Below are 26824 nucleotides of genomic sequence, written 5' to 3' on the forward strand. Positions count from 1 at the left end.
ATCAGTCTAAATTAATTTCAAAATCATTACAATTACTTTTCACTTCACACAAAGTACTTTTGTTCCTTTTGTTGTGCTACTTTGACTCATTTTATCAACTGATTTTAGCATTAAAAAAGGAAAACAAAGATATTCCTATAATGTTTGGGGTTTTTTTATTAACTTACTTGTGACCCAAGTGCTTGAGAAAGTATCCCAATACTTTCAGAGCCTGAACCCAAATACTTTCACTTTTGGAAGCCAATAATTTGTAGATCACTCTAAGAAGAAACAAAATATTCATATCATTAATTATTTGCTAATAACAAAAACAAACATTTCCATAGTATCTGCTTCATAAGAAAATAACAGAAAAATATGACTGTCATTCTATTTCAATAATAATTCATGGAAATTATGACAGTAAGTCTTTTTATTAGTTTGTCTTTAACAGTTTTAATTTTTTTATTTTAAATGAATGTAAACATCAAGAGCATTTGCGAATGAAATTATGATCTCGATTTCATGCCATTTGTTTTCCTTAAGTATGTAATAAAGTCCACATACTTTCCAAACTATCCTGCTGTCTTTGCTAACTTCTGAAATTCTTTTCTGTGTATTTTTAAAAAAATATTTCAACAGTTCTCTTTACCTGACATCACAATTGCTAACTCCTCTCCCTGATACTCTACCCCATTCTACCCCCAAGTTAAAAACAGAAGGGTCCAAAAAAAAAATCCAACCTTATAACATATAAGTATAGTCAAGCACAACAAAGTGATACAATGACCACATCCAAAAATGTCTTTTTGAACTATGAGCTCCTCACCTCCTTTCAGTAAGCAGAAAAGAAGCTTTATCACAAGTTCTCTGGAAATCTAATTGATCACTGCTTTGATCAGAGCTCTTAAGTTATGCAAAGTTGTTTTCATTACAATGTTGTCTTTGCATAAACTGTTCTGTTTCTACTCACTTCAAAATGCTTTAGTGCATACCATTAGGACTCTCTGAAACCATCTCTTTCATATTTCTTAAAGTTGAGAAATATTTTATTATATTCATAAACTATTTTTATTCATTCACATCTCAACTAAAAGACATACTCTTAGATAACAATTCTTTTTTTTCCTTCTTTTTAATTCCCTATTTGAGATGAGGAATTTTGTTCTGCTTGAGACTATTTCCTATCTAGTATTAGCCACTTTCCAATTCTTTCCCTTTGAGAACAAGATGGGTTTTTCTGCCTACGACTATTCCCCTCTCTGTATTACCCTACTTCTTAACCTACACCCCATCCTCATTTATTTCCCTTTTCATTTTTAAGCATTTCTACTTCAAAATACGTGTTCATTACTCCTTTGTTTAGCTCAGATAAGAATAAAGTACATCTTCTCACTCCTTCTTCCATATTTTAATACTCTCCTTAGGTACCAATTACAAGATATAGCAAATCACAGCACCTCCTTCCACCTTCCAACAGACTTCATAACACATTATTTTGTAAACTTATTACACTTTATATATCATGAGTTGCCTCTCCCTTAGAGAATAAGCACTCTGATGACAGAGATACTGTTTTACCTAAATATTTTACCTCCTCTAATGTCTGGAACAATATTCTGCACATATTAGGTATTAAAGTATGTTTCATTGTTGGTCAATTTACTCCATTTAGGAGATTTCATAGAAGCTTCACCCCAATCTCTAGCTTTTCCAAATTCCATCTCGGTGTGAATTACATCTAAGAAGAGATCTAAAATGTCACTAGGTTTCCTTTCATATCTGAACAACCAACATACATTTCCTAAGTGCCTAGCATGTTGCTATTCTCAGCAAGATAGTGATCTAAGACAATTTCAAAGATCTCAGGTTGAAAAATACTATCTGCCTCCAGAGAAAGAACTGATGGAGTCTGGATGCAGATTGAGGCATACTTTTATTTTATTTTATTTTTCTTGGGGGGGGGGGTGTGGTTGGTTTGTTTTCTTTCAAAACATGACTAATATGGAAATATATTTTGCATGACAGCACATGTATAACCTATATCAAATTGCTTGTCTTCTAAATGAGTGGAGAGGGTAAAGAGGGAAGAAAATAATTTGGACTTCAGATTTAAAAAAAAACAAATGTTAAAAAAACTACATGTAATTTTTAAAAATATAAAATATTTGAAACGAAATATGAAAAAAATTAAGTATAGTATGTGCTAGGTATAGGTAGTGATGAGTGCTGCAACTACAAAGGACGTTCAAAACAGTCCATGCCTGCAAGCTGGTATGTGGGACATGATATGTATATAAATAGGTACATATACAGAACAGATGAAAGGTAACTTTATCAGTGAATACTATAGCAGCTAGAGGGACTATGAAAGGCCTAATGCAGAAGAAAGCATTTGAACTCAAACTTACATATTTTTAAATTTTTTTTAAGGCGCTTTCATTTTTTCTCTCTCCTACTTCCCCAAGACTCAAAATGACAAAAGAAAAAAGTTTTTTAACAAATATGAATTCGTGAAGCAAAATAAATCCCTACATTGCCCATCTTCAAAAATATATGTCTCATTCTGCATCTTGAAGTTATCACCCTGCTTTTAGGAGGTAGATAGTATGCATCCTCATCAGTTCTCATGGAATTCTAGTTGGTCATTATACATTATTCAGTTTTCAAATCTTTCAAAGTTTATAGTTACCATGTTCCTGCTACTGCATAAACTATTTTCCTGCTTCTGCTCATTATATATATATAAATTCATACAATTATTCCCAGGTTTCTCTGAAATCCTTCCTTCACTTCATCATTTCTTCTGTCACAATATTATTCTGTTACATGCATATGTCACAATTTGCTTAGCCATTTCCCAATTGGTGGGCAACTCATTAGTTTCCAGGTCTTTGTGTCTACAATAAATATTCTTGTACATATAGGTCCTTTTTTCCTCATATGATTTCTTTGAAGCATAAACCTAGAAATGGCATTGCTGGGTCAAAGGGTACATTTATTCACTGTTTAGTAACTTTGTTTTAGTAACTTTTATAATTCCAAATATAGTTCCAGTATATCTGGTCTAATTCACACATTCATTGACAGCATTTTTGAGTTGAGTATTGAGGTAAGCGAGGGAATCTAAGGCACAGGTGAGGAAGCAGATCATTCTACACATGGAGGACAGCTATTACAAAGGTCTGAAGAAATAAACACAGGACTTGGATTACCTAAGCCAAGAAAGAGAAGTTCTATGTTAAGAAGATTCATAAATTTTCTGAGAGGTGGGACTCTTTCCAATACTGAATATCACTGGAAGGCTTTATTTTACCATTACCACTCCTCTAGAAATTGCCATTACAATGCTTTTATTCACCTTCTTCACCTTTAAATCTGTTCCCTGACACACCTTTTCCTAGCCATATTAAATTTAATGAATACTATTACTTTCCCAATATCTTACTTATTTTTAAATACTCTTCATTTTATTATCTCATTAATAAACAGTTTTGTCTATTTCATCTTTCCATATCAATTAAAAGATCTTCCTAAAAGTTATCATTTTACTTGCCTCCTCAGCAAAAGTGAGCCAATCAGACAAATACTTTTCTGTGTAGTTCTACAAACACTCACTGTTGATACAATTATCTTACCGTATCCCATTTCTTTGATCAAAGGCAGGTATCATTGAGGCTGGGTGTTCTGACATCAAAGCCACCAATAACTGCAAAACATCATGTATGTTTTCATCCTACAAGGAATGATCAGCAATATTTTACGTGTTAAATTTGATTATACTACAAATTGTAAAATAAAGAATTCAAAGACCTATAAAACTTACCTCATGCATTGTTAATAAATAATTTAGTATACTCTGAAGTTCATCTTCCTTGACACCTCGATCCTAATAGAAAGGTGGTATTTTTTTGGTTAAATAAAATCCAAAATGTTTACCTATTAGTAAAGAAAACTATAGAATGACTACTTTTTAAAAGAAAACAAATTATAGCTAAATGACAATCATGTCATAGACATTAAAATTGTTTTATACTCCAAAGTTATAAACCTTAATTATACCTGAATTAAGTAAATCAATTACCAAAATGTTACATTTAAATGGAAAATAAACATCACTAAAATGTGGATGACAATCACTATGAAATGCCCATTTACTTTCAGGTAATTTATGATGACATTCAAATTACATCTTTCTATTCATTAAATGTCAATTAATTTCCTCTACACTATAATGTATATGTTCAAATGCTACTCTTACATAGATAACTCTATTTTGTATTCAATATATTTACTCCCTGAGAGAATGATTTTCTTAAAAAAATGAGAAATATTAAATTCTACAAAAACCAACAGATCATTTATATGATTTTGACAAAATATAAAAACTTCTGCTAGGTTATTTGTTATCATCATGATACGGATTTGTAGCTGTCTTAGACAATAAGACTTAAAAGTTGTAATAACTTTCACAAACAAGAAACAAAACAAACAAAAAAAGCTAAAGAATCAATAACTAAGTTTACCTTTAATATAAGCTGCTTCAAAAAAAGCAGCATAAATGCCCGTAATGATATAATTTCTTTTTGTGAGGGTCGGGGACCATCTAGAATAAAACACGAACAATGGTATTTTAAATTATTTTTATGCAATTATTTTAAAACTATTAGAGTTTTCTATGTTTCAAAGATCGTATGCCAATGCTTCCTAAAAAGAAGACTATAACATATGAATAAAGACTTTCTTGAGAAAATTTCAACTCTGGTGACATTTTCCTGTCAAAAATTGAAAATATAATTATGTATGTACCAACTAATGCCCATCAAGTGTATGAATATGGGTTTAAATTTTCACTATCTAGTTTTAAGAATTCTCCAAAATCTGCTTTATTGTGTGAGATAGACAGCAGATCTGAAGAACATGATTTAAGAGTTCAACCACTGTATTTCAATCCGTGAAAAAACCAAATCAGTCTAGAAAATGTTACTGTATACTTTTACAATAACACCACCAAATCAAACTTTTTAGCTTTTCATGTTTTGTCAATTTGAAATTAATGGCCAGTGCTCCTAAAATTATGCATATATGGAAGTAGGGAGCACAAAGGAAATAAATTCTAATTTAAAAAATACTATAAGTTTTCAACGATTCTCAATGGAACAATTCAACTACAGGGATATGATACACTCACTTCGAAACTCCCAGAAATCAAAAGGAACTTAAAAAAGGTCATGAATCTAACCTTTACTCAAACTGGAATTCTCTTTAAAATATGTAAGTTTATCCTGGCTCCACATAAGGGCGTCCAATGACTGCGAGCCCACTAATCTTCTAAATTGGCTCATTCCATTTCTAGACAAACCTAACTGTTGAGAAGTTGTTGGATTTTTTCCCCTTCTTAACTGAGATTATATCAAATTCTCTCAAGTTTCTACTCATTATTCCAACAACTCTGCTATGGTGATGAGCAGAAAAAATATACATATACTCCCTTGTGAACATAAGAGCCCTTTAAAAACCTATAAGGCTATGTTCTTTTTAAATTTTTTTTTTTAATGAACAAATTTTCTCTCTCCTACCTCCTCAAAAGGCAAGATAATATGCATAGTCCAGCAAAACAAATTTCAACACTGGCCCTGTCCAAAAACATAGCCCTGTCCATCTTAAATCCATAAAGATAAGTAATGTTGAAAGACTTAAGAACTCTGATCAATGCAATGAGCAAACACAATTCCAGAGGACTAATGAAAGACTATCTTCTTATGACTAAATATCTCAATTTTTTTCAACTCATCTTTGAAAGGAATGCTAACTAAAATTCTCATAATCTTGGCTGACCTCTTTTGCCCACGCTCCAACTTGTTTACATCACTGCAAAGATAAACAGAATTTAATAGCTAAATGTAGCCAGCAAATAAGAATTTATTAAGCACTTACTATGGGCCAGAAACTGTGCTAAAATTCCAGCATTACCAAGAAAGGCAAAAAACATTTCCTTCTCTCAAGGAGCTCACATTCTAATTGAGGAAAATAACAAGACAAACAACTATGCCCTAACAAAATATAAGCAGTCCCAAAAGTCTCTGTGAAGTTTTAAGCTTATACATACTGGACAAATTGGGGGTAATCTCAGAAGGAAAACACTAAGATTAAGGAGAACTGGGAAACGCTTCTTTCAGAAGCTTGAACTTTAGCTGAGATTTGAAGAAAGATATGAAAGCTAGGAGGTGTAGATGGGAAGGTAGAACATTTCATGGATATAGGACAACCAATGAAAATGCCCAACCAGAGGATGGAATCAAGATGGCAGAGAAAAAGCAGAGACTCGCTTGAGCTCTTCCCCAAACCCCTCCAAATACCTGTAAAAATTACTCTAAACAAATTCTAGAGCAGCAGAACTCACAAAATAGACAGAGTGAAACAAATTTCCTGCCCAAGACAATGTGTATGATTGACAGGAAAGGTCTGTTGTTCTAGCTGAGATACAAGTGCAGTCTAGTGTGGGACCCACAAAGCCTACAGCAAGCAAGATTCAGGGGACTGAATTATGGGAAGCTGTGGTGGTTTTCCAGACTTCTCAACCCACAAACACCAAAGACAACAACATAGAATGCCAGGAAGAAGGTCTGTCAGACCTGGGTGAGGGAGGAGCCTAGGACAGTCCCAGCACCAGCACAGCCCCAGGCCAGTAGCAGTGGAGGCATCAGCTGCTTCCAAATCTCAACCCATAGACCACAAGGGGATCGAACAGCTAAGCAAAAGGAGATTACAGGGAGCTCTTTTCTGGCACTGGGGAAGGATTCTGTTGCTCTGCCCAGACTTGGATCTGGGTCACAGTCTTGGGTGGCAGTCCTGGGACGAGGAGCACTGGCATAACAGACCTTGTGGAAAGAGTGGAGAGGGAACCCTCCTCACAGTTCCAGGACAGAAAAGAGTTTTTGTACTTACTCTCAGAGCACAGCACAGGCCAGGGGAGGAGTAAATACCTCTCCTTAAATCACATCACCTTACAAAAACTGAAAACTTACAGGTCCCTAGAAGTATCTCTGAAAACAGCTACACAAAACCCTTGAAGCTTAGGACAGTACACCTTCAAAACACTGGAAGCAGAGCCCTACCTTAACAAAGGGTTAAAAAGTCAAGGAATTGTCTGGGAAAGTGAGCAAACAGTGCGAAAAAACCTCAAACTATAGAATCTTACTTTGGTGACAAAGAAGACCAAAACATACACTCAGAAGAAGACAACAAAGTCAAAGCTCCTCTACCTAAGGCCTCCAAGAAAAATATGAATTGGTCTCAGGCCATGGAATAGTTCAAAAAGGATTTTGAAAAGCAAGTAAGAAAAGTAGAGGAAAAATTGGGAATAGAAATGAGAGTGATGCAAAAAAATCATGAAAAACAAGTCAACAGCTTGCTAAAGGAGGACTCCCCCCCAAAAAAAATACTGAAGAAAATAACACCGTAAAAACGAGCCTAACCCAAATGGCAAAAGAGGTCTAAAAGGCCAATGATGAGAAGGCCTTAAAAAGCAGAATTGGGCAAATGGAAAAAGAGGCATAAAAGCTCACTGAAAAAAAATAATTCCTTAAAACTTAGAATGGCACAAATAGAAGCTAATGAAATCAAGAAATTATTAAAAAAAAAATGAATGAAAAAATAGAAGACAATGTGAAATATCTCACTGGAAAAACAACTCACCTGGAAAATAAATCCAGGAGAGATAACTTAAAAATTATTGGACTACCTGAAAGCCATGATGGAAAAAAAAAAGAGCCAAGATACTATCTTTCAAGAAATTATCAAGGAAAACTACTCTGATATTCTAGAACCAGGGGGTAAAATAAAAATTGAAAGAATCTACCAATCTCCTCCTGAAAGAGATCCCAAAAGGAAAACTCCTACGAATATTATAGCCAAATTCCAGAGTTCCCAGGTCAAGGTCAAGGAAAAAATATTTCAAGCAGCCAGAAAGAAACAATTCAAGTATTGTAGAAACACAATCAGGACAACATAAGATTTAGCAGCTTCTACATTACGGAATCAGAGGGCTTGGAATATGACATTCCAAGGTCAAAGGAGCTAGGATTAAAACCAAAAATCACCTATCCAGTAAAACTGAATGTAATAAATGAAGGGGAAAAATTGATATTTAATTATGTAGAGGGATTTATTTATTAACTTTCAAACACAAGACTCAAGAGAAGCAGAAAGGGTAAACAGGAAAGAGAAATCCTAAGTGACTTATTAAAGTTGAACTTTCCTACATGGAAAGATGATATTTGTAACTCATGAGACCTTTCTCATTATTAGGGGAGGGAATATATATAGACAGAGGTCACAGAGTAAGTTGAATATGAAGGGATGATATCTAAAGAATAAAATTAAAGGGTGAGAGAAAAATGTATTGGGAGAAGGAAAAAGGGAGAGGTAGAATGGGGTAAATTATCTCACATAAAAGAGGCAAGAAAAAGCTTTTACAGTAGAGGTGAAGAGGGGGAAGGCGAGAAGGAATGAGTGAACCTTACTCTCATCAGATTTGGCTTAAGGAGGGAATAACATACATACTCAACGGGGTATGGAAATCCATCTTACCCTACAGGAAGGGGGGGGGGTAGGGATAACAAAGGGGAGGAGTAGAAGGGAGAACAGATCGAGGAAGGGTGTAATCAGAAGCAAACACTTTTGAGGAGGTCCAGGGTCAAAGGGGAGAATAGAATAAATGGGGGGGGTGAGGGAGTGGGATAGCACGCAGGGAAATACAGCTAGTCTTTTACAACATGACTATTATGGAAGTGTTTTGCAAGACTACACATGTATAACCTATATTGAATTGTTTGGCTTCTTAATGAGGGTGGGTGGGAAGGGAGGAAGGGAGAGAAGCTGAAACTCAAAGTTTTAAAACTGAATGTTAAAAATTGTTTTTACATGCAACTGGGAAATGAGATACACAGGCAATGTGGTATAGAAATCTATCTTTCCCTACAGGAAAACAGAAGGGGAAGTGCGGGGGGGAGGGGGCGGCAGTGATAGAAGGGAGGGCAGATTGGGGGAAAGAGTAATTAGAATGCACACCATCTTGGGGTGTGGGGAAGGGAGAGACTGAGAGAAAATCTGTAACTCAAAATCCTATGGAAGTCAAAGTTGAAAACTAAAAAATAAATAATTAGATTTTTTAAAAAAGAAAAGAAAATGCCCAACCATGAGATGTAAGTTCATGTGAAAGAGATGGAGCCACCCCAAAGCGCTTTGTAATTACTTTCCTCCATAAATGCTTTTAAAAAAAATCTGTTAAATAAAGCATATAATAAAAAAGCATTCTAGAATTCTGACAAGATTTGAAGAAAAGCACAGTGCCTCAGAGTTTAAAGGCTATACCTTATACTTTTTTTAAAAGGACATTTTTCCCTTTTCCAATTCTGTGGCAAGTACATGTTCAAAGAACAAAGTCTTGTTGTTCTTAATTATATTGGGCTATAGAATACATACAGACCTTATGAAATGTAGTCATTGAAAGTATCAATGCTAACCATTTTTGTTCTATCCATCTCAACCTAAAGATCATATTCCATAGCAGAAAAAAATCACAAGGAAAATACTTAGTACAATGTCATCTACAAAAAAGGACATCTGAAGAACTGCAGCATGTATAGAATATACCTCTTCAAATTAGATTCTTAGTTGAATCTAGTTATTATTTAGTCATATTCAGTACTGTCTGACTCTTCATGAGCTCATTTGGGGGTTTTCTTGGCAAAGATACTAGATTGGTTTGCCATTTCTTTCTCCAGTTCATTTTACAGGTGAGGAAACTGAGACAAACCTGGTTAAGTCACTTACCCAGGGTCACACAGCTAGCAAATGTCTACGGCCAGATTTGAAATCAGGAAGATGAGTCTTCCTGACTTCAGGCCCAGCACTCTACGCACTATGGTGTCACCTACCTGCCATTTATATTTTGCATGTATTTTGTATTTATTTATCTATGTACATGCTGTGCTGTTCCCCTTTCCTCTTCCCAAAGAAGGCAATTAGGAATTCTGGTCTCTAGACTTATTGCTAGCATCTTAGCATTAGAACAAATACTTGATGAATTTGATCGAATACTAGATTTCTTCTTATTTTATACTGGAAGCACTGCAAAATTATATTTTCATTTCAGGATTTCAAATATTAAAATAGTGTACTACACTCCTTTCCTAAACATTTTATTAACACTGTTATTATTAAATCCATTTTTATACCCTACTAAAAATTTGGTTGCCCAAATACACTATCACTTTGCCTTGCTCCCACCTACCCCCACACTACGAGAATTTCTTGCTCTCACAGTTTAAAATATCCCACACAAGGCTTGCCTCCAGGAACTTAATTAGATTATAAGTTCTTTCATAGGCTATAATCTTCTAGAGGGCAAGGAAAGTGTCATGTTTATCCTTATTTCTACCAAATCCTAGCTCAGCATATGGCACACAGTAGATACTGAATAAATGTCAAATAGAGAGAAGTTGTCTATCACCTTTGCCTTTAGAAGAATTATTTTTCCTTAGAAAACTTATTCCCTTTTCTCCTCTTCCCAGGTGAAGAATAATGTAACTAAAATATTGAAATTTTCAAATGATTAAGACTTTGCTTTTAGGAAAACAAGTATTAGCATAAAATCTGACATTAAATTTCTATGAAGCACAACATGAATATCTTTATACTTAATTTTATAAAAACATATTTCATTGGGAGCATTCTGAAGAAAAAATAAAAGATGTTTTCATATGCCTCACTCTTCCCCTACATCAACCACCACTATTACAGGCATCCACTGTCACTAGCAAAAGTCAAATTTGATTTAAAATTATTCAATGCTTCTCTATTTTTTCTGAGATTATATCACTATATCAGCTTTGATAGTGCTTGCTTAGAGTAGAATATAATTTTATTAAACCTTTAAAATCAGAATTCTGATGTTCCATATGAAGGGAATTGAGGTTCACTAAGAAAATGTTGATCTCTGTGATATTTTCAATGGAAATTTTGAATTCTAAAGTTACATACAAAAAATTTCTTGGAGAACTTCTGGTATGAAAACAAACTTAATTCCCTTTTTATTTTACTGAAAAAATTCTGCAAATCCTCTTTACTCCCAGGGATATTCCATAGCTCCAAAGTTACACTTGTTGGTTCCACCAATATAATTTCAACCAACCAACTGTTTCATAACCAAATTAGTTTAGCAACCAATGCTCTAGGCAGCATTTAAAATATGGTGTTCTGAAGCAAACTACTCCCTATAGCTTACTTCAACTGAGAGACCAAGTAAATAATCTTTTCATCTAGTGCACTGACCTTTTATGTTTTAATTATTCTACAGAAGTCTGCATATATAAAAAACAGGGCTTTTCAGCTTCATTCCAATCTCTGAGAAGCTACATATTTGATTTGCCACTCAAATAATATATTTTCTCAATGGATTCATAATATTTTACATATATGTAAAGTAACTATTTAGGTTTAAAAAATTTGCTTTAAAGTCTTGGAAAAAAATGACTGTCAATTTACATGGCTGTCAACTTAGAAAGGAAAATTCCTCTGACATTAAAGTACTAACAATTTGTCTCATAATTTCTGTCCTTTTATACATTAGGACATCCTGTTCATATAAACACCTTTTAAAAATTATAGGTGATAGGCAGCTAGGTGGTGCACTGGATAGAGCTCTGCCCTTGGAGTCAGGAGGACCTGAGTTCAAATCCAGACTCAGACACTTGACACTTACTAGCTGTGTAAGTAACTAGCTGGGCAAGTAACTTAATCCCAATTGCCTCACTAAAAAAGAAAAAAAAATTATAGGTGATAAATGGACATCCTTGTTTCTTACAAGGAACTTACTGGAACTGCTCCTAGCTTATGCCCATTACATATAATATTTGCTGATGGTTTTAGACAAATGCTACTTATCATTTTAGGGAAGACTTCATTGATTCCTATGCTAGCTCTCTAGTGCTTTTAATAGGAATGGGTGTTGTATTTTGTCAAAAGCTGTTTCTGCATCTATTGAGATGATCATAATCACACGATTTCTGTTAGTTTTGTTGTTAGGTATGCTGGTAGCTTTCCTAATGCTGAACCAGCCCTGCATTCCTGGTATAAGTCCTACCAGGTCATAGTGTACTATCCTCATGATAAGCTGCTGGAATCTCTTGGCTAATGTCTTATTTAAAATGTTTGCATCTATATTCATTAGGGAAATTGGTCTATAATTTTCTTTCTGTTTTGGCTCTTCTTGATTTAGATATCAGCACCACATTTGTATCATAAAAACAATTTGGTAAGACTCTTTCTTTGCCTATTTTCCCAAATAATTTATATAGTACTGAATTAACTGTTCTTTAAATGTTGATACAATACACTTGTAAATCCATCTGTTCTTGGAGATTTTTTTCTTAGGGAGTTCTTGATGGCTTATTCAATTTCTTTTTCTGAAATGGGATTATTTTTAAGTATTTTATTCCCTCTTCTATTAATCTGGGCAATTCATGTTTTTTTAAAATATTCATCCATTTCACTAAGATTGTCAAGCTTATTGGCATACACAGTTGGGCAAAATAGCTCCAAATTTGCATTCCAAATAGAGCATTTTGCATTTGATCCTAAAGGCAATAGGAAGAGTTTGAGAAGAGAGATGACACACTAGACCTGTGTTTTAGAGAAATTCTTTTAGTGGCTGAATAGAGAATGGACTGGAGTGGACAGAGACCCGAGGTGGGCAGACCCACCAGTAGCCTATGGCAATAGTCCAGGTGTGAGGTGATGAGGGCCTGCACTAGATTGGTGGCAGTGTCAGAGGACAGAAAGGGATTTATCTGAGGGATGTTGCAAAGGGTAAAATTAACAGGCTTTAAATATTTCTTTTAGTTGCCATCAAACTTGGCTATTAGAAACAGACATTTTATTTCTATGAGATGCCTTATTTTACTGGCCAAACTTTTTTTTTTTGGCAGGGCAATTGGGGCTAAGTAACTTGCCCAGGTCTCATAACTAGTAAGTGTTAGGTATCTGAGGCCGAATTTGAACTCAGGTTCTCCTGACTCCAGGGCTGGTGCTCCACTGCACCACCTAGCTGCCCCCAGGCCAAACTTTTTGAAGACAAGTAATAGTATGTTAAATTTTTATCTTCACATCTCCCTAAGAGATCAGACTGCGGCTAAAACACTTAGGTGCTTGTACATGCTTGGTGAATTGAGTTTTCTGTAGAGATATGCAATATTGTATAGATTTCATGGTATGGGTTCTTTTATATATTAAAGATATTTCAAATTGGTTAAATGTGTTGATTTCTAACATATTGTTTGTAATAACCAATGTGTGTATTAGTTTAATCTTTCTAAAGCCTTAAGATAGAAGAAAACTATATATTGACCAGATTATGACATGTAGCTGGATAGACAGTTTGTAGAATTAGTCCACCAATATGTATATCTTAGACAAGTTCTCCAGGTGGATGATCTGGGCACAAAACTGAAGAAGGGGAAATTATCAGGCTGCACTATGGATAAGAAATTGCTTAGCATATCCAACAATCTGTTTTCCAAATTAGGATCTTTTCCCCTCTCTTCCTCTGCAAACTTATTATTTTATTCTTCAGTTATTTTAGTTTAATCTACTCTAAGGCAATCCTATTCTCACTGGCTATCTTCGCCTTAACTTCAAGCTTCATTGCTTTTTATTTGTTTTCTCTTTCTCTAGTTTTGCTTGTTAGTTCTTTTTTTCTTCCTTCCTTTCATTTAGGTCTTCCCCACTTTTTTCCCTAGTTAAGTAATCTACTAAAATTCCTTCCTCTCTTTTCCTTAAACTTGCTTTTGTTGGTTTTTTTATTTCATTTTCTGCATTTTTTTCTAAAAAGGTATTTCCCCCTCATTTTCTTCCCTTTATTTCTCTTCTAAACTTTTGAGTCTTTGAAACACAGCCCTCAAACTTACTTAGTCATTCTTTAGTCTTTGTATTCCTCATAGAATTAAGAATCCTAAAGTAGCTAATTTTAGATTCCCTCTTCTAAACATTTCTATGTTATTGCCTTGTAGATCAATTCCCTTAATCCCCTCCCCCTTTTCTATTCTGCCTCACTCTTAGAGAGAAAGAGTTCCTTCAAATGATAGAGAGGATATTGTCCCATGGTAGGAATAGCTGTTATGTCCCTGGTTGTGCAATGCATTATTATTCTGCCCTCCCATAGTCATTTTTCCCCTTTGCTTTTAAATTTGCTCCCTAGATCTATGCCTTTGTGTGTATGTCATTTGCTTCCAGAAGCTGTGATTTTCCTTCTGAGGTAGGATGAGTGGTCTCTAAGCACCAAATCTCTGTAGATTAAATCATGGGAAGGTCCCCATGTCCCTTTACAGACTATCTCTCTTCTCGCCAGCAGCATCCATTACTCATACCCCCTCTTCCACCACAGAAATAAGATTACCCCCATTTTTCTCCATGTTTCAGTCCTTCCCTTGTCTCTCTGTATATTCTTCATTAAGTCCTTTTCATCTTGAAGGATTACAAGAGTTATTTTCTCTTAATTTTTAACCTTTGGCTTAGTAAGGGTGCATTGCATATTCTCCTCTATCTTTTTCCTCCCTTCCTCCTTTTTAAGCAGCCCCCCACTATGTAAATTGGTCTGCTTACAGGCAGCTTTTCTGAGGTTAGGTCTGGGATATCACAGGTCTGCTTCTCTTCTATCAATTCTATTTGACTTCTGCATTCACCTTTGTGTACAGCCTTTCCTTGTGTACTTTTAAAATGAAAAATTTTAATAATCTCTGCTTTTATTTTGTTTTTATTACTGTCCTTGCTAGCTGTGTCTCTCTCCCCACCCCAACTCTACCCCATGCCAGGTGCATCTGCAAAGCAAGTAAACTGCTCAGGTCTGGTTTTCTTTGTGGGACTACTTCAAATGCATCTTGGTTTCTGAATATTCATCTTTTTACATTAATAGGCTCAGGTTTGCAGGATATGTCACCTTGGGATACATGTTGAGCTCCTATACTCTTTTGCAGGCTTAGAATACATTATTCCATTCCCCCCAACAGTCTTGTGTTATTTAAATTTTCTTTCCTTTATATTTGAAGACTGTGTGTGTGTGTGTGTGTGCGCGCGCGCGCACACACACACACACCATCAGTAAGAATTTGTAGTCATTGGAATTGTTAAACTTAAACACTATGTATCTTGGTATTTGCAGCATCCATCCCCTCCCAACCCCCAGGGGCAATCTGTGGAGTGTTTAGATTGGTATTCTGCTTTCTGTGTCCAGGAATTCTGAGTAATTTTCTTGTATGATTCTTGCATTATTTTGTTCAGGCTTCTTGACTTGCCATGCTCTTCTGGGATACCTATGATCCTTAAATTGCCTCTAAAGAATCTATCTTTGAAGTTAATAGGTTTCACTGGTATGGAGATCAGGTTTTCTTTTAATACTATTGCCTTTTGCTTCTCTTCTTCTAGATTGTCCTTCACTTCTGTGTACTGGCAATCCTATTCAATTATTCTTTCTTTTGTTTCTTTGGTGAGACTTGTAGCTGTGTATTCAAGTTTCTCTATTCTGCTAATTATTTCTGTTGTGCTGATCATAAATTCTACTCTCATAATTTTCTTTTAAACCTTCAGGAACATCCTGCTGTAATCCATCCTGTCTTGGGCCTCATCAAGTAATGATTTATTTCCCTTTATCTTGAAGTATTTATTGATAAATGTGTGGACTTGTTTAGCTGATCTGGAGGCCATCATCCTTTCTGTTATTAATATCTTCTCTTGTTAGTTTATCTCCTTTTGTTCAAGGTCTTCAATTAAATTTTAATACTCTTGAGATGCTTGCTAATTTCAGTCTTTTTTTCTCATATTCCCCTATCACTCACTTTTGACTCCTTCCTCTTTGATGGTAGTTTCAGTTTAGGATGGACTTCAAAGCTTTCTTAGTCTCTTCCCATGCTGGGCAATTCACATTTCACAGGCTTCAGTCTCTGCCTCAAGTGTTTCTGGTTTTTTTTTTTGGGGGGGAGGGTTTTGGGGAGGTGGAAATGGGGGAGGGTGGAGGGGAAGAACTGGCCCTAACTAGATTATATGCTTTTTACTTCAATTTAGTGGAGTATCACTGAGCCACACATGCATCCCACCTGAGTTCTCTGGCTAACCATTGTTGCTTAGGTGTCACTGCACCATTATCTCGACCCAAGCATGCTTTTGTCTTTTGATTTGGCATTGGGAAGAGAATAGAGGGAGGATAGAGATAATCAGCAGATGATGAGGCTCTAAGTGAATACATCAGCATTTAAGGATTTGCTTTCTCTGCTGTTAGTTCACTGAATTATACCTCATTAGGATTTGTAGTAACTTAAACAATGTTGCAGGATAAAATTCCTTTATATCTTGTGCATAATTCCTATCTTGGAAAGGTTGGCAAGTTTTGAAAGGTCTTGAACACTGGAGAAAATGTCTAGTCCTCCATCTTGTTGGTCTTCTGACCCTCAATTATCTCTTCAACACCAAATGTCCTGATGATACTCAAGACTTTCTCCAGTTCCTCAGTTTCTTTTCTGCTCTGATTGAAGGATGACTAGTAGAGCAATAGGGTCCTCCCAATGCCTTATAGAAGGTTCAGAACTTAGCAAGTGACTCTCCATTTTCCATCAGATTTAGTTTCCACTCCACACAACATCACGTTGCCCCCTCCCTCATTTCAGCTTCCTTTTCATGTTGTCTTCCCCAATTACTTTCTAAGCTCTTTGAGGGCAGAGATTATCTTTTTCTTATTTGAATCCCCAGCACTTAGCACAATAGCTGGCACTTAATAGGCACTTATTTTTTTTTAAGGCAATTGGGGCTAAATGACTTGCGCAGGGTCACACAGCTAGTAAGTGTCAAGTGTTTGGTCTGAGGCCGTATGTGAACTTAGGTCCTCCTGACTTCAGGGCTGGTGCTCTATCCACTGCTCCACTGCACCACCTAGCTGCCCCCTTAATAAATGTTTACTGAACTGAAATGACTTGATGACTTTAGGGTAGAATATATTAATTTAACAAGAATTTATTCAATTCTCAGATCTTCTTAATAAAGGTAAAGTATTTCTGTCTCTGGACAAAGAGAAGACTTTGGAGAGGATGTCCCTATTTCTGTCAAAACCATCACCATTCTTCCAGTGTCCCAGGTGCAGACCCTTCGTATTATCCTCAACTCCTTATTTTCTCTTACCCCATATAACCAATCAATTAATAAGTTTTGCTGTCCCTACCTCCATATCTTTCACATCTACATAGCTCACCTATATTCAGCAGAGTAATCCCAATTACTCACACAGCTGCCATCTTAGTTCAGACCTTCATCCTACTTCAAGTCTAACCTGACTCCAGTTTTTCCTACACTAAGACTGGGCAAACTAATTTTCCTTAAGCCAGACTGATCATGTTACTCTACTCAATCAATTCCAGTGGTTCCCATAGACTCTAAGCAAATTCTTTTGTTCAGCTTTTAACATCCTTTAAAATATGGCTCCAATCTATCTAGTCATAAATAACTAGAGAAATATTCATTGCTTATGGCTAAGTTTTGACAATATAATAATATAATAAAAATAACACTATCAGCTAAATTAATTTATTTATACAGCGTCATATCTATCAAACCACCAAAGAATTATTTTTGTAAAGCTATAAAAAATAATAACAAAATTCATCGGGAGGGAAAAAACGGTGAGCATATCCAGGGAATGTAGAAAAAATAATCAGATCTGCCTCTCCTTTTTCAAGATGTAACACAAACAACACCTTCTATACAAAGCCATTCCTGATTATCCCCAACTGCTAGTGCCCTCTCTCCCTAATAATCTTGTACTAATTTCTAGTTGTTTCACAACTTGTATTTGTACATAGTGTCTCTCCCCATAGAAAAGAAAAGGTCCTTGAGAGGAAAGATGGTCTCATTGTTTTAAATTTTAAAGACCAGAGCCTAGACCAGTTGCTGGTAAAAGGAGGTATTTGTTGCCTGTTGACTGATTATTGACTCCAAGTTCAGCACCAAACATCATGCAACAATGCCTCTCATCAAAAGCAAAAGAAATCTGCTGAAATCTGTGATAGCTTCTAGAAAAGAAATATTGAACATTACAGTTCAGCAAGATTCTAAAACGTAACCCTTTAGAATGATTACAATAGAATACTATTATGAACAAGTATTATATGGGGAAAAATAAAGTCTCTGAATGCTTGAAAACCAAACACTGAAATATACTTAGTAGAATAATTCATTCCTGCTTTAAAAAAATATATGGGGGGCGGCTATGTGGCACAGTGGATACAGCACAGGCCCTGAAGTCAGGAAGACCTGAGTTCAAATCCGCCTCAGACACATAATACTTCCTAGCTGTGTGACTCTGGGCAAGTTACTTAACCCCGACTGTCTCACTTTAAAAAGAAATGGCTATTCTCTACATAAATTGCGGGAGGTGTTGGGGGGGGGAGAAATGACATAATAACTACCATTTATAATTATTTTCTGGTTTACAAAAATCCCTACAAATATTATTTCATTATATATCCATACCACAATCCTGGGAGGTAGGTGCTATAATTGTCCTGATTTTACAGAGAAAGGCACACAAAGTTTAAGTGACTTGCCCAGGGTCAAAGACAACTACTGTGTCTGAAGCATTTTTTTTTAACTCAAGTCTTCCTAATTCCAAGTCCTGTGCTGCATCTACTGTACATCTAGTTCCCTCTATATATCATCACAATAATATAACAAAAAATAGACCTCTTCACTGAACACAATTCTCAATATGCCACTCCTTCATTCAACAAAGCATTCATCTATACTATGTATTTCCACGGCAGCATTAACCTATACACTGAGATAACATTTAATAATACATGCATATTATATAATAAGTAAAACATAAATGCTGTAATATTGTACTTACCTAATCCTTTAGGAATAATGCCACTGCTATCAGCAGGATTAATAACCCAATAGTAATATTTCAATGTGTGCATTAGCTGTAATACTGTTCCAACTCTGCGTATGGTAGTGTAGATGGTAGCAGTTCCAATAAATTCAGCAGATAAATAGGTATACAAAGAAAGTTGAACCTAATAAATAATATATAATATGAATGCCTAGCAATTAATGGAACCAAAAGGATAAGAATTAATAGATATTTGTTACAAATGTTTGTTTTATTTCAGGTTAAATATACATACTTTTAAATATTAAAATTTAAATAAATTTGAACAAAATATTCAATTATTCCCCTAAGTCTCCTTCAAAATATTTGAGTGTCCATTTCCCATTCAATTTTCGTTTTATATGGTCTTGGTTCTGCTATAATGCCTGAGTTATTTCCATTATATTGATCTACTAAAATTCATTTGAACATTCTCCCATAGTTGGATGGATATTTTTTATTTTTCTCAATTTTTTTATAATTACAAATAACACCACTTTATCAAGCTTTGAAAAGATTTATTCTTCTTTCCCCCCCAATAACTATTTTGGGCCATATTTCCATCAAAAGAATTTACTGGTATGAGTATGATTTGGGGGGGAGGGGGAGATAATTTTTACTATTTACCACCAGACTGCTTTCCAAAGGATTCTACTGTTTTTCCATTTGACAACTGTAACAGTATATGTGTTTCTATCAAACTCATGAATATTAAATTTAGTTCTTTTAATTTTTTTTGCCTAGTGGAGGACTATGAGATGGCACCACAACCTTGTTTTGACTGTGCATTTTTTTGTTAATGAGGATGAGTTCATTTTAAATGACTACTAACACTAATGAGTTTCTTCTGAAACTGTCTTTGTTTCATTTGCTCCTTGAAGACTAGGAGTTTATATAGTATGCACTGAAAGTCTAAATCCATTTCCCCACCAAAATGCTATTTTCCAGAATATATTTTGTTAACTAGTGAATCAATCCCTCAATTTTTATTCTCTATACATTTACTGAAAACTGCTCTTTTGCACATATTTGGTTGGACTCTGCTTCTCAAGTGAAGATCTCTTTTTTCTTAGTACCACATAGTTTTGATGATATTAGTTCTGTGATATGTTTAAAAGAGGTATATATTTTGGTTTTTTAGGATCACTGATCCAGTCAGTCAGTTTTATACATTTATTAAGCACCTACTATGTGCCAGAAATTGTGCTAAATGCTAAAGAGATGCCAAGAAAGACAAAAGACAGTCCCTGCTGTCAAGTAGCTCAAAATCTAATGGGAGAAACAACATGGAAACAAGTATGTACAAATATGTAAATGCATATATATGTATATGTATATATATGCATATATACATACACACACACACACACACACACACACATACAAGACAAAATGGAAATAAAGAAAATAGGGGAGGCTCTATAATGAAGAAAGATAGGGAAAGACATCTAGTAGAAGATAAAATTGCAGCTGGGACTTGAAGGAAGTCAAGTGGCGGAGATGAGGAGGAAAAGCATCCAATTCATTAGAGATGGACAGTGAAAATGCCCAGAGTTGGGAGTTAAGGTATCTTAATCAAGGGAAAGCAACGTCAGTTATCACTGGATCACAGAGAGTTTAAGATATAAGAAGACTAGAAATGAGCTAGGAGAGACAGATTATGAAGTATTTCAAAAGACAAATAGAGAGTTTTATATTTCATCCTGAAGGTAATAGGGAGCTACTGGAAGTGGCTTTAAAATACTGGAGTATGAGTGGAGAGAAGAGAGATATGTGACATAGTCAGACCTGAACTTCTGGAAGATGAAGATGCAGAGGTGTGGGGATCAAATTTTGTTAGGTATACCAATTATCAGGCAATTGCAATAGTTTAGACATGAGGAGATGGCAATGTCAGAGGTAAAAAGGGGATATATACGAGAATTGTTACAAAAGTAGAATTGACAGGCCTTGGCAACAGAATGGATATGGGAGATAACTAAGAGTAAGTGAAGGATGACATGTAGGGGGGCAGCTAGGTGGCGCAGTGGATAGAGCACCGGCCCTGAATTCAGGAGTACCTGAGTTCAAATCCGGCCTCAGACACATAACACTTACTAGCTGTGTGACCCTGGGCAAGTCACTTAACCCCATTGCCTAGCAAAAAAAAGAAGGAAAAAAAGGATGACTTGTAGGTTGCAAGCCAGTGGGACTGGGAGGTTGGTGGTGGTGTAGACAATAAGAGAAATGTTAGGAAGACAGGATGAGCTCAGTTCTGAACCTGCTGAATTTAGGGTTTCTACAGCACATCCTAGACATGGGAAGACAGGTTAGGGCCAGATTGACTAACAGGAGAATCATCAAGAAATGTGATCATTGAATCCATGAGACCTAATGAAATCAACAAAATAAATAGTAGGAGAAAAGACCTCAAGAGAGAACCCTGTGGAACATCTACATTAAGGACACATGAAGATCCTGCAAGAGAAATTGAAAAGGAGTGGTTGGACAAGCAGGAAGACAACCAAAAAAGAGAAGTGTCCAAAAAATAAAAAAACCCTAGAGAAAAGAAAGTATCAAGAAAAGAGTGAATGACAGTGCCAAAAGCTTCAGAAAGATCAAGAAGAATGAAGACTGAAAAAAGGCCATCAGATTTGGCAATTCAAGAGATCACTGGTAACCTTGGAGAGGTCAGTTTCAGTTGATAGTGAGGATGACTATAGAGAGTTAAGAGAGTGAGAGGAAAGGAAGTGGAGGAATGTATTGAAGATATCTTTCCCAGGGAATTTTAACAACAAAATGGAGGAAAAATATGGGACAATATTCAGCAGGAATGGAAAGATTAAGTGATGGTTTCTTGAGCATAGGAGAAACCTGGGTATTTTTGGAGGCAATAGAGAAACAGTCAGTATTCAGTGAGAGACTGAAGATAAGTGAGAGAGTGAGAGTGAGAGAGAGGATAATCTGACAGAGAAAATAGAATCAAATAGGATTCAGAGTTGAAAGGGACCCTCAGAGACCATCTAAACCAATCCCCTGATTTAAGATATTATAAAACAAATAAGCAATATTCAGATATGTCAAAGCATGTTACTTTTTAAATATTTTAGTATGTTTTTTTTAACCTTAATTTTTTTAACAGTAGAAATAGAAAATACCTATACTAAAAATAAGCTTCTTTATTGAAACATTTAAGTAAAAAGAGTAAAATTAATAATGACATAATCTATAATAATAAAAATGATAAAATGTAAATGACAAAAGGCTAGAAGAATTTTTTAAAGATATGGAGCAATGATGGCTGGGGCCTCAAGGCCACAGGTTCCCCATCCCTGACTTAGACCAACATGCTCTGGCAATGCCTAAATATATCTTTTTCTCCTAATACCACACATTGTTGAGCATAAAAGTTACTTGACATGCAGTAGAATGCAGAGCACTAGCAGCAAGCTTAGCTTCAATTTCTACATCAGTGTCTTGCATGTAACAAGTCACTGCACCTCTGGACCTCAGCTAGTTCATCGGTAAAGCAGATGCTGAAGCCCTGTCACCTCACAGAACCACTATGAGGACAGCCTCTTAAAATTTTAAAGAATTAGAAGTGTGAAGATTTAGAAAGAAATGGAAAACCCATTTCCAAACAAGTCAATCCAATTGATTTTTGAACAGCTCTCAGTGTTAGGAAGGTTTTCCTGATACCAAACACATATTTGCCACTTAGAAACTTCCACCAATTACTTCTAGTTGACCCCTGAAGCCAAAAAGAACAAATCTAACTTGCATTATACATAAGAGATAATAATACCTACCTCATAAGCACTATAAAATTGGGTCAAAAGGCCTCAATTCCTTGAGGTCAGGAATTATATAATTTTTTTTCTTTTTCTATCTCCAAGGTCTGTATCAATTCCAAGCACACAGGTATTTAAAAATGTTTTTAAAACAGAAAAATGAATTGTACATTTATTAATTTACTCACCCATAAACATATAATTATGTTACATATTTTAGTTTCATTTTTAAATGTTTTTGATCCCAGAAACTTTAAGAGAATGTAAAATATTACTGTGAATTTTTTCATTATATCATAAATAGCTAATGCTCATTAAGTCTCTAAGGTGTATATGAAGATCCTATTGTAACCACAAAATAGCTTTACAAACTGCTTCATTCCCTTCAAAGAACATTACTACAACTATTGCTGCTGCTGCCACCTCCTCCTCTTTATTTCTTCCCCAGATTGGTACAGTATTTCCAATTCCTTACAATGTTGCTACAGATGTTTTGGTGGTTGGATTTTGTTTTGTTTTCCTTTGTTTTTTTTCAATGTGCTGGATGAAGTACTTAAACTCAGATTTTCCTGACTTTGAAGCCAGATCTGTATACACTAAACTCCTTGGTTTTTAATGAAATAGTTCCTATAAACATACTTCCCACTTTACAAATATGGAAACTGAAGCTCAGAGAAGTTAAAGAATCTACCCATGGTAACAGCAGATTTGTCAGCTAGTAACAGCAGAGCTGGGATTAAAACCCACATCTCCTGATTTTTAAGTTCAATGCTCTTTAATTTATCTCATGCAAGCCTAACACACTCTTAGTCCAAAGCAGTAGAAATTTTTTAAAAATGCCTTCCCTTCCTTCAGGAAGTGGAACTAGGTTGAAAAAGAATCTTCCAGGATATTTCTTCTTGATAGACAGTATGGCATAGCCTTATTGTCAGCAAGATTTGCCTTACTGTCAGCAAGAACCGGTTCGAGGAGCAGCTAGGTGGCACAGTGGAGAGAGCACTGGTCCTAGAGTCAGGAGGACCAGAGTTCAAATCCAGCCTCAAACATATAACACTCACTAGCTGTGTGACTCTGGGCAAGTCACTTAACCCCAACTGCCTCACTAAAAAAAAAAAAACAAAAAACCTGGATCCAACCCTACCTGTGATACATGCTGGCAGTATGACAGGGGTCAGACCACTTGATCTCTCAATGCTCCTAGGCAACTCTCTAAGACTTTAGGTTAGAGAAGATTGCCTAACTATATCAGGAGAGTTAGATTCCACACTAGTAATTCTAAAAACATGGAGGAAATCACAGTCCCAGAAAAAAAAAAGTCTTCAATTCTAAAAACTAAAAAATTACTTCAAAAAAAATCATTTAACTTCATGTTAAAATTAAAAGGTTATAGTACTTTTGTTTGGATATTTTAATTACAGCAAATCAAAACTATATCTTAAAACAAAAGGAATATGAATAATATCAACCAAATACCTTTGCAGGGGTATGTATCCAGATGGCTGGGTTGAAAAGGATGTGATCACAAAGCTGCTTCAATAATGGTGCTCCATGAGACAAACCATCAAGATACTTTGCAAAGGACAAAAATTGTTCCAGAACCGCTCTGGTTATGTGAACTCTGGATGACTAAAAAAAATTAAAATCTTGTTAGAATTAAGTTTCTTTCCAGAATATCACACTGGAAAATGTTGGACATAGTAAAAAAAAAAAAAAAAGATAAGGTTTTAGTCACGTATTAATGCAGTTGAGGGTTTTTTCCATAATCCCTTTAGGATCTGTAATAAAAGCAGTTTAATTATTTTAATTTGGTCTGCCATTTAAAATATTTTATTTAGTTCCAAAAGATGCTGGAATCTAAAAAAAAATATTTTTCAGGCAGTTTGTTTTGTAACTATTGCTAGGGACAACTTTGGCTAAATAAATTCTGTATATACATAATGTACTACACTCAGTACAGTTTAAAAAAGTGAAATAAGAAAGGCAAAAACAAAGTTTCATTTTCAGCCTAGAGAACTAAATGGTGGAAAAAAATTTTGTGACTGAAGGGATCTCCCTAAATATGGGTTTTTATAATTAAATTAATATATATCTCAATAATTAGTGACTTCAAAGAAAAGGCAGGTATAGGGGAAAGATGATAAAAAAAAAGATTGGAAAACATGGCTAAGGAGTAAAAAACAAGAAAAGTGAAAGGCTTATATACCATACAGAAGCACTGTCCATATAGTAAATCAATTTAATTCACTGAATATTTATTAAGTGCCTCTTATGTGCCAGGTACTGTGCTAAGGGTTGGGGATACAAAAAGAGGCAAAAGATAGTCTCTATCCTCAAGGAGCTTAATATATAATGGGGGAGACAACACAGAAATAAACATATACAAAACAAGTTATACACAGGATAAATAGGAAATAATTAAAGAAGGGAAAACAATGGAGGGGTTGGGGAAGGTTTCCTGTAGGAGGGAGGATTTTAATTGGGACTTAAAAGGAAGCCAGGGAGGTCAGTAGCCACAGTAGAGGAGGGAGAACATTCCAGGAATGAAGGACAGCCAGAGAGAAGAGACAGAACATCTTGTTCCTAGAACAGTCAGAAATCCAGTATCATTGGGTTGAAGAGTCTATATTGGGAAGTAAGGTGTAAGGAGACTGGGAAGGGAGGGGCTAGGTTATAGCAGAGTTTGAATGCCAAAGAGAACATTCTATATTTGTTCCTAGAGAACAAAGGAAGTCACTGGAATTTACTTGGGGTGTGGGGGTGGTCTGGGAATGATCCAACCTGCATTTTAGGAAAATCTCTTTAATGGACGAATGGAGAATGGATTAGAATGAGGAAAGATTTGAGGCAGGCAGACCCACCAGCAGACTATTGCAGAAATAAAGGTTTGAGGTACTGAGGGCTTCCATTAGAATGGTGGCAGTGTCAGAAGAGAGAAAGGGGCATATTCAGGGAATGTTGCAGAAGTGAAATCGTCAGGCCTTGGCAACAGCTTGGATATGGAGGGTAAGAAACAGTGAGGAATCCCAGATGACTCCTAGGTTGCAAGCTGGAAGGACTGAAATGATGGTGTTGCCCTTTTACAATAACAGGAAAGGTAGGGGTGGGGATATTTTAAGAGGAAAGATCATGAGTTCAATTTTGGATATATTAAGTTTAAGATGTCTACTGCACATCCAGTTCAAGACGCCTGAAAGGCAGTTGGAAAACCGACATCAGTGGTCAGCAAAGACACTGGGGTAGAAAAGGTAGATGAGAATCATCACTACAAAAACGGTAATTATATCCAAAATATTTTGAGAAGGTAGGTGATGAACATGGCAAGCATCAAATAACTTTTTAAAAATGAAACTTAATATACTTTTAACAGATTTGAAATGAGTGGTTAATGATTTATTCATCATTCCTGGATCCATTTCCGGATCAAAATCTTTGCTCAAATCAATGCCAAACCAAAAGGCTAAAAGTGAGAAAACAGTCAATTGAGAGTAATCCTACCTGCCCTACATAAACAACATGTTGATACTGAAAAATGGACAAAAGAGCAACAAATACACCTTTTCTTAAAGAAGTTGACCTAACCAAGAAGCCTAGAAAGCATCTCAGCCAGCAAATATTTTATCTTCTTAAAGATTACATAAATATGGAAGCTAAAGGCAATACAAATTTAGAATCTAAACTCTGGGCAATGACAGATGAGACTGGAAGAACAAACAAAATAAATAGGAGAGATCTGCAAAGATTTTTTATGATAAGCACTTTACTCTATCAATGCCAAAGGAACTAGCAGATTTAGACCCTGAAAGCTTGCATGAGAAAACAGAAACAGCATTTAACTGGCCAAAACTAAGTACGTACAATGGAGGCACATGCTAGAGATGGCAAAATTTTTAGGCTGTTGAGGAAGAGATGGATTATCAAAGTATCTGAAAGAAGGTGAGCTATCAAATGCTTGGAGGGGGGAAAAAGGGTGCTCCTATTAAAAAAAACACTGAGAATATATTAATTACTTGTAAACTATATATGCACACTTTCTTATCTCTACCAAATTTTCATTAGAATAATCTACACATTCATCAAAGGTATACATTCATAAAGGGTATAT

General features: G+C 35.4%; 1 protein-coding gene across 1 annotated transcript in view; it reads right to left on the reverse strand.

Annotated features, from left to right (window-relative positions):
* Positions 1-26824, reverse strand: part of NBEA (neurobeachin) — a 776021-nt gene that overhangs the window by 583683 nt on the left and 165514 nt on the right. The window contains 6 exon segments of the mRNA XM_078147053.1: positions 168-260; positions 3618-3715; positions 3806-3868; positions 4506-4585; positions 18929-19097; positions 24196-24348. Of these exon segments, the coding sequence (XP_078003179.1) occupies positions 168-260; positions 3618-3715; positions 3806-3868; positions 4506-4585; positions 18929-19097; positions 24196-24348 (656 nt within the window).

Source organism: Phascolarctos cinereus, unplaced genomic scaffold, assembly GCF_003287225.1.
Source record: "Phascolarctos cinereus isolate Bilbo 61053 unplaced genomic scaffold, phaCin_HiC Scaffold_726;HRSCAF=1367, whole genome shotgun sequence".
Lineage (NCBI taxonomy): Eukaryota > Metazoa > Chordata > Mammalia > Diprotodontia > Phascolarctidae > Phascolarctos > Phascolarctos cinereus.